The sequence below is a fragment of the Camellia sinensis genome, chromosome 8, assembly GCF_055761805.1.
Source record: "Camellia sinensis isolate YWXY chromosome 8, ASM5576180v1, whole genome shotgun sequence".
Taxonomy (NCBI): Eukaryota; Viridiplantae; Streptophyta; class Magnoliopsida; order Ericales; family Theaceae; genus Camellia; species Camellia sinensis.
The window spans coordinates 143,046,180-143,055,485 of NC_138968.1; the positions used below are offsets into that span (position 1 = coordinate 143,046,180).

General features: G+C 30.8%; 1 protein-coding gene and 1 non-coding gene across 2 annotated transcripts; one reads left to right on the forward strand and one right to left on the reverse strand.

The window, feature by feature from the left end:
* Positions 1–764: 764 nt before the first annotated feature.
* LOC114310298 (uncharacterized) lies at positions 765–2,561 on the forward strand. Its single transcript, XM_082883650.1, has 2 exons — positions 765–1,418; positions 2,043–2,561. The coding sequence occupies exons 1-2, from the start codon at positions 921–923 to the stop codon at positions 2,322–2,324; spliced, it is 780 nt and encodes a 259-aa protein (XP_082739776.1). The 5' UTR covers positions 765–920; the 3' UTR covers positions 2,325–2,561.
* A 5,937-nt stretch (positions 2,562–8,498) lies between these two features.
* LOC114310105 (uncharacterized) lies at positions 8,499–9,306 on the reverse strand. Its single transcript, XR_014338356.1, has 2 exons — positions 8,993–9,306; positions 8,499–8,865 (listed from the first exon to the last, which is right to left on the reverse strand). It is a non-coding gene; the product is annotated as an uncharacterized LOC114310105 (transcript).

Sequence of the window (9,306 nt, forward strand, 5' to 3'; positions counted from 1 at the left end):
ATGGGTTCAAGCATTTTATAATAGTATAGATTTAAATAAGTAGGAATAAAAAAAAATAATAATGAAATTAATATTATAATGTGTACTTAACTTAAGTGGTATGACTCCTCCTACTTAAATCCATGGTCATGGGTTCAAGCCTTCAGGACACCAAAAATTGTGTTCACTTTATAATAGTATGAGGCACACACATTAAATAAATAATAATTTATTTTTATAATAGTATAGATTTAAATAAGTAGGAATAAAAAAAAATAATAATGAAATTAATATTATAATGTGTACTTAACTTAAGTGGTATGACTCCTCCTACTTAAATCCATGGTTATGGGTTCAAGCCTTCAGGACACCAAAAATTGTGTTCACTTTATAATAGTATGAGGCACACACATTAAATAAATAAGAATAAAAAAAAATAATAATGAAATTAATATTATAATATGTACTTAAATAAATAGGAATAAAAGAAAATAATAATGAAATTAATATTATAATGTGTACTTAGTTTAAGTGGTATGAGTCCTCATACTTAAACCCATGGTCAAAAAAGCTTCAGGACACCACCATAAGAGGTGTTCACTTTATAATAGTATAGATAGATAGATAGATAGGTATATGATTACACGTGTCTTGAAGACCAAGCAGCAAAGCAGCTGAGTCACCCACAACCCAACACGTGGCCAAAACCTCCCGCCACATGTCCACTACCCAAATCACGGTTCATCACCTCGCTCATCCAACCGCCACAGGCCTCCGCTTTTTATTCAACCCTTTTTCACTACTCTCTCTTCTCATATTCTACAAACACACCATATACACTTCAAAGACTAACCATCATTGAGAAATCTAGAGATTCTGTGAAATTTAGGAGGGACAACCCTGAAATATACATATACATAGAGAAAAACAGGGTGCCCAAGATGACTAGCCACTATGACTCTCTTGCCACCATTTCTGGTGAAGAGAGGGTTGGTGTAAATGTTGGCAAAAAGGGAAAGAAAGAGAGAGAGAAAGAGTCTCATGCTGATAAAGCAAGGAGGGTAAACAGGGTTGCTGAAAAAGAGGCTGAAGCTGAGAGCAAAAAAGAGAAAGAGGAAGATCAGAGAGGGGGGCTTTCATTGGAAGAGATTTTCAAGTACAGACAAAGTGCACAACAGAATTCTATGGATGCCATTAGGGCTTCTGAAGAGAGGTACGCGAAGAAAGCCAAGGAGTTGGGATCTTCGGCCTTGCAAAATGTCAAGGAAAGTGCACAGCAGGCCAAAGATTATACGGCACAGACAGCGCATCAGGCTAATGATTACGCTTCGCAGAAGGCGGTGGGGGCCAAGGAAGCAGGTGCTTCTGTAGCGGAGAGGGAACCGGCCAAAGATGTGGTGGTGGAAACCGGCAAGAGTACTGTAGGGTATGGAGGGAAGGTAAGTCACACTCTGCTCAGTTTTGCTGATTTAAGTACTACCATACTAGTTATTATTATAGAAAAATGGTACACAACATTTCTCTCTCATTTTCTTACTAGTCACTAGTCACAAACTAGAGAGTTTCATGTTTAGTTACCCAAATGTATTGTTTAGATTTACTTTTTCTTATTCGTTGCACAGACCCTATTGATAGTCCTCTGTTTGGTGGCAACAAGATTTGAATTTGGTCATATTATGGTATTTGAGACTCAACAATTTTATGGGTATCGAATTTGGGTATAAAGTGATGTGTTATATTATCATATCATTAATCAAATTATGTGATTTTCCGCAAAAAAATTATATGGACTCATTCATCAGAATAACGTGTATTAACAAGTATTCTTATAGGTTTTGTGTTTGATAGTGATAGCTCCAACTATGCAAATTATTTTTTCAATGACACTGCTAGTAATGTTATGGTCACATGATAATTTCAGTTGCATTTCACTTTCATGTGTTATATTCCCACACCTTATAGTGATCAATAGGATACACAATTGTAAAATTTCATCACTATATCCAATTTATTTCCATCAAAACCAACCTTCTATGAGCATAGCATCATTTGAAATCATACAGGGAGAAGAAACTGGAGAGCAAGAATGTGGCAGTGGAGAAGTGGTGGAGAAGCCTACTGAAACCGTCCAAGAAGAGTTATATCGGGCAGCGCCAGAAGAACATGAAAGAAGGGAACATCAGGGAGGTGGTGGGATATTTGCAGCCATTGTGGAGACCATAGTTGAGATTGCACAGAATACTAAAGACCTCGTCGTCGGGCAAGACGACCAAACTAGAGGTTACAAAGGTGGCTCCATTGAGTACACAGAGCCAGAGGAGGTGGAAGAAAGGCGGGTCCCGTGAAGGCGGTGAAAGGGCGGTGATGGACGGAGGAGCTGTAAGAGTCCCGTACATATACATAGATAAGATTTCGGATTTGGGATAGTTTAGGTGCAGATTTTGAAGTATTGTGCTTTGCTTGTGTGTGGAGTACTGAATATTAGTAGGTAATGCAAGGGATTCAAGAAAAATATTTTCAGAAAATAAACAATGTGTGGGTCTGTCTATATTTGGATAATGGAATTTCCCTTGTTTTAAGCATAGAGATCTATACAGGTGTTGAATTCAATCACTGCTTTTTTTGGCTAAATTTTCTATCTGGATAGTTTTATTACTTGAAGTTCTACACTTTTTAAAGGGATTTGAAGCCATTCCTACCAAAAGATGAGTGTGTATAGGGAGCAAAGATCCTCTAGAGTGATTTTTTCCTAAAGTTTCCTAAAGTGCTACAGTGTATGGTTGAGATTTACTGGCAAGTCACATCAATTTTTCTGATGTGACTTGCCAATAAATCTCAACCATACACTGTAGCACTTTAGGAAACTTTAGGGAAATTTCACTCTAGAGGATTCTTGGTGGTGTATAGGTGTGTGTGTAACAGAGAAACAGAGCAGTCTCCATCACAGATTTAACTATTATCTCCTGTTCTAATTTGTTTTTCCATTATAGAAAATTTAATTTATTAAATAGACTTGTAATTATTATATTTTTATTTAAATTTAAAAGTAATGTTACATTTCATCAATGTTGGATTTTTAAAACTAACTCTTAATTGAGATGACAAGCATTTATTGGATAATTTTAAGTGATGTAACTTATAACACATTACAATACATCACTTTTTGTTTGGGAGTTCAAAATTAGTGATTCAAAGTAATTTTTTTAAAATTAAATATAATTTAATAATTTAAAATAGAAAGTAGATAAATATTTTAAGACGGATTGGTGGTTCAAAGTAATTTTTTTAAAAAATTAAATAAAATTTGATATTTTAAAATAGAAAGTAGATAAATATTTTAAGACAGATTAAAATGAAAAGGTGAATAAACAAAATGGAATGGAAGGTGTAGATTACAAATTACAATGTTCTGTTCTGGTGTAGTATTTTTATTTGGAGGGGTAAATAATTATTAAATGGCAAATTGGCCATTTACAAGAAAAAATTGATGACATAATCAATGTATATTAGGTCAACTAACGATTAATATGTTATACAAAATTTTAAAATAAATGAGCTCGCATGTTATTCAAATTTTTTAAATAAAGTTGACCAGTGTAATTTCAAAATTAAGCAAGGCATGTTAGTGTAAGTTGCACATAAATAAACTAAATATTTTGGGACACTATTATTATTATTATTATTATTTTGTTAACACATTATTAAAGTGCTAATATGGCCTTCAAATGAAATGTTCTTTCTTATTCACCCAAAAAAGGAAAATGAGTGAGAGCACTAATTAGTGCTATCACTAATGATGTGGCAGTAGGCCCCACTAGGAATGATTTGATGTTTTGGCCTTGGTGTTGTATTTTTTTTTTATTGAGTGCCATGTCATTAGTGGTCTTTTTAGAGCTCCAAAATTAGTGGTCTCTATCATTGTTGCCCAAAAATATGTTCTTTGCTATTGCCCATGTGGGAGTCACATCGTATCCAGTTGTCACTGTAGTGCACATGTGGTTCAATTTTATATCAAAACTCTTTGGTGTCTCGAGTTGAATTGTCTTCGAATAATTTGAATTTGTGTTTATCGATTGACCTTCTGGATGATTGATTGAACGTTTATTCGGACAACCAGGTGAAACACTTATCTACCACAATTATTACTTTATCGACCGTGACTATCAGCCTTTTCATTAGACGATCAGTTGAACGACCGGTCGGATGACCAGCCAAACGACCACTAAGATAAAATTCGAGTCATTTGAAACAAAGCTAAATTCAAGTTACACAACATTGCTCATTTTATATATGGCTAACTTGGGGACACAACATTTTCCACGTCACATGAATAAATGAAAAATCCTCATTTGTAAACACTGATAATTTGATAAATATTATATTTTCATATTATATTTTAGGACAAACTTGGTTTGGGCTGAGTGTGGTTTACCCCTGACATTCGAATATCACCACATAACCACTATGTGGTTGATGGACTAAAGTGCACCGTTACCTCTTTTGTCTAACATGACGAAACGTGAGAACCACTTGCCTATGTAGAGAGTAGGTTTATTTTGAAGATGAAAATACTCCTTACACAACTTCAAATTTACAAAAAATGCCATTCTTTTTTCTTTCTCTACTATACCTCTATCTACTCCATTTCTACATATCCATCAACACCTCCAATACTTGCTGAAAAACATCACAATACCATTCTTTTGTCTTCTATGAAAATCTGATTGGGAAAATCGGAGTGTTTGGGGAGTGTCTAAATTTTGAAAGCTTGTAATTTGGGAAAATCAGAGTGTTTCGGAAGAAAATGGTGACAATGAAGAAATTTAGAAAATGAGAGCTAGTCTTTTCTTGCTTTTCCTTGCCGATTCTATGTAAATGAAATAAATAAGTAATTGGATCACATGAAAGATTCATTATCAAGGATACGTTTGATATGTGCAGTGGTAGGAGAAATTATTACTGACTGGGATCCCTATTTAACAGATCAATTTGAATGACCCATGTCTAACTGTAAATCAAAATTATCATTCACTTGGAGAATGAATTGAAATTAGCTCGAAATTCCAATGGTGCTTACTGAATGATGCCTAAAGTGAGACTATTCTCATTTGAAGTATTTATTTTCGGAGCTGCTGCAGAGCTCTAATTAGAGCTTCTGCAGTACAGCTCTAATGAGTTGTCTAGCAATAAAAAAAAAAAAAAAAACAGTGAAGTAAAAGACAAAAAAAGGAGAAGAAAAAGACAAATTAGAACTCCATTAGAGATCTTTTTTTAGAGATCTAAATCATTTTTCAATTATTTTTGGTCCAGTTTTTTTATCGGCATCAGTGTTACATCATTTGCTTCATATTCAGAGGCACAAAATTCTTGTCAGAAACCATCATGGTCAATAAAGAACTCCAATCCCATTTTAATTAATTTATTTATTGATTGAAGAGAACTGAAATTCCTTTCATACAAAATCCAAACCTATTTTAATTTTAATTTTTTTTTTAATTGAAAAGAACTGAAATTCCTCTCATACATATACATATATATATATATATATTTGTATAATCTGTAGCTATCGGCGCAGCATGTGGAGGCGTCGAGGATGACTTTGCATCAATTTGAAAACACGTCGTCGTCTTCGTTGTGGTATGAACTGAACTATATTGAAGCCAAAGGGAGGATGAAGAAAGGGTATAGAATTTGACAAATTGCGTTTGGAAGTGGGTTTAAGTTGAAGATGAGATTGTATAAAGTTTGAAATGGAGAGAGAGAAAAGAAGAAGATGAAGATGGAGAGAGAGAATTGGGTTTGGCGAGAGAGAAGAACAAAATGAAGATAAGGGTATAATTGTCAATTTATAATTTTTGTTAACAAAAGTTAGTGTGCGTTTTAATCTATCAACCATGTGGGGATTCTGTAATGATATTCGAAAGTCATGAGGTAATCCACACATTGCCTAAACCATAAGAGGTAAAGTAAAATTTGTCCCATATTTTATTTATTACATAATGTGATACTACTGCATTGATAACAAAAGATAATATAATTAATTTATAAAATCAATACATAATACATAAAATAACAAATAATTTTTGGTATCACATAAATGTCATTACCATAATTGTCGCACATTATTGAGGTATAGATATAACATTCAGAAATTTAATTATTTGCTAAATGTGTGATGCACCGTATTTGATGAGAATAAAAAATAAAATATAAAAAGTCTAATTGTTTTTTTTTTTTATTGGCATCGTTTCCAGATCAAAATTCGATCAATTTCCATGAGTACACAGACTTTTGGTATGGAGTTTTTTGTAAATGTACTACGATTAATTTCAGATTTTTTTTTTCTAGTCTGATGGTTTCAAAAAAATTATTAACACTTAAAAAGTTTTAATTTCTGAACTTCCAAAAAATCTAAGATCTTACCACCAAACCAATCCTTTGGGTTGAAAAGTCTAATAGCTTTATTATCTACTGACGAAGATGTTGGGCTATATTTTGATTACCTCTATTAACTACACATATAAAATGACTGTAATGACCTCAAAGCATTATATATATATATATATATTTATTTCCCTCTGGTCTTCTTTCTATGCATAATTTATAATTTTTAACATTAATTTAATTAAATCATAATTATTCTACACATAATTTAAATTTTTTTACATTAATTTAATTAAATCATAATTAATCTACATTAACATTAATTCAATTAAATCATAATTAATCATAAATTATTTATTATTTATTATAATTCTTAACTTTTTAACTTAATTATATTTTAGATTACAATTAATCTTAAATCTTTAATAATTTATTATAATTCCTAATTATATTTTAATTAACATCTTAACGAAATCTTAAACTTGAAGAATATGAGATAAAATTATCTTTTGTTTTTTTAATTTCACTTTAACGTTTTTACAAAGTCAAGCTCATTTAAAAAAGGATGATTACTTAGTATTTTCAAAATATGAGCGCATAATATTTCATAAGATTTTGATTGGTAGAGAAGAATAGGAAATCACGATTTATGCTGAGAATGAGAGAACAATATTGGACTAAGTAATTAACGATTGACTTGAAGTATGATCACATAATATTCCGGAATTATTCAATAATTTTCTTTTAAAAAATAGTGTGATATACTTTTCCCTAAATTGCTAGTCTCAAATCACTGTAAAATGGTTTTTGCCCAAATTATATATATACACACTATTTTATTAAATGAAGATTCACCGCCACTTATGTTTTTTATTTAAAATAAAAAAAAGAAATTATTTAAGATGATTTAAATAAATTTATATTTTAACTTTCAATAAAAAGATGTAAAAAAAAAAATGATATGACTCAAATAAGTATAAATATTTAAATAAGTGTATTATTTAAGAGATCTCAAACAAACTCCAAATAAATTAAAGAAGTGGAAACTTTAGCCATTTAAATAATACATAATATATAATATGATAAATTACAAATATATCTCTTAAAATTTACTTAAAATACGAATTGTCTCTTGTAATTTTAAAAATTACAAATACCTCTTTATCCAAAAAAAAATTTATTTAACAAAATTAATTAAAAAAATAAAATTACTAACTGTTTACTTATACAATAATAAAATTATCTAAATTATTAATTGAAATAAAATTTTAACATTATTAAAAACTGTTAATTAATTTAATAATTTATTAATAAAATGATTTATTTGTTATGAAATTAAAAACCTTAAGATGCATAATGTAATTTCTAGAATCATGAAGAGCAATTTATAATTTAAGTAAATCTAAGGAGATGTGCTTTTAATTTACCCTATATAATAAATATTTTATTTTATTTTACTTAATTATATTGTATATGCATAATGTGTCAATAACTTATATGGTAAATTACAAATACACTTCTTGATATTTGATTAAAATACGAATCGTTTTATGTAATTCTAAAAATTAACATTTCACCCCTGAGATTTCTAATTTCATAACAAATTGCTCATTTTATTAATAAATCATCAAATCAATTAACGGTTTTTAATGATGTTAAAAATATAGTTCAATTAATAATTTAGATAATTTTATTATTGTATAGGAAAGAAATTATGAATTTTATTTTTTTAATAAATTCTGTTAAATAAAAAATTCTGATAAAAAGATATTTATAATTTTTCAAATACAGAGACAATCTATATTTTAAGCAAAATTCAGATATTTGTAATTTACCCAAACTCATATGGTGGGTAAGAGTCAAGAAGCCCTTCTTCTCCTGTTCACCCCCACCAACTCTCCTACTGAAATCAAAGAAAGCTAAAACCAAATTGATAATCCATTTATGTTATTCCTTTGTTTACAATTAATGAATTAATTGAAATTCAAACTATAATGATAATAACTGAGCTATCAGGGGAAAGAAAAAATATATAAAAGAGAGAAAAAAAGATTTGTAGGAATTGTGAACACGACGAGAAACATACAAAAATCAGAAATTTAATATATAAAAAAAATAAAAACGAAAGAGAAATCTCCAACCACAAAAATCTTTAATTACATTAGAAATCTAACCAAGAATCAACACCACCAAAGTTCAAACAACACCTATTTTTCAATCCATCACACAAAGAAGAGACATAATTGTAAAGCGTAAAAATTTAAAAGTAAACACTAACAAGGTTGATTCTGATGCTTGTTCGGGCTGTGGGGATTTATTTTGATGCGGGTAAAGCTGATCAGGATATCCTACATAACCAAAGAGAAAAAAAAAAAACACTAACAAGGGATCTGAGAGGTGAACCATTCCATGACGTGAATTGGGGCTTTGATGAGCTCCAAAGCAAGCTCCACTATGATCGTAACGCACAGACAACAAGGGCATATACAAGTCAACAGCAATCTGTATATATATATATATATATATGTATTAACAAATCAAATCAAATGAAATGAGATCAGATGACATCACATCACAACATATGAAATTAGAATAAAATATTTGAGAAAACAGAGTCTAGAGAACGAACCCGACGATCCAGATGGCGATGCCGACGATGGAGATGAGGAGGGAAAGGAAGGCGAAGGGTAGGCCTAATAGGAACCCTAGCGGCCTGCAATCACCGTCTCCGCAGCACATGATTCTCTCTCTCTCTCACTCTAAAAATGGACTCTTCTTCAGCGAACTAACACGCTCTCTCTCTCTCTCTCTCTGTGTGGAAGAGTGGATTATTTGTGTAAAATGTATTGAATATTGTGAATTTGATGACGACCACTGGATATATGCAAAAGAGGGACACGTTTTGTTGCTTTCTCCAAAAGCGATAATGACTTTTGGTCTTAA

What these genes read in the sequence shown, in the direction of transcription:
- LOC114310298 (XM_082883650.1), top strand. Translation starts at nt 921, where the DNA reads ATGACTAGCCACTATGACTCTCTTGCCACCATTTCTGGTGAAGAGAGG. An exon ending in CTGTAGGGTATGGAGGGAAG is followed by an intron (nt 1,419 to 2,042) that starts GTAAGTCACACT and finishes GAAATCATACAG; the next exon opens with GGAGAAGAAACTGGAGAGCA.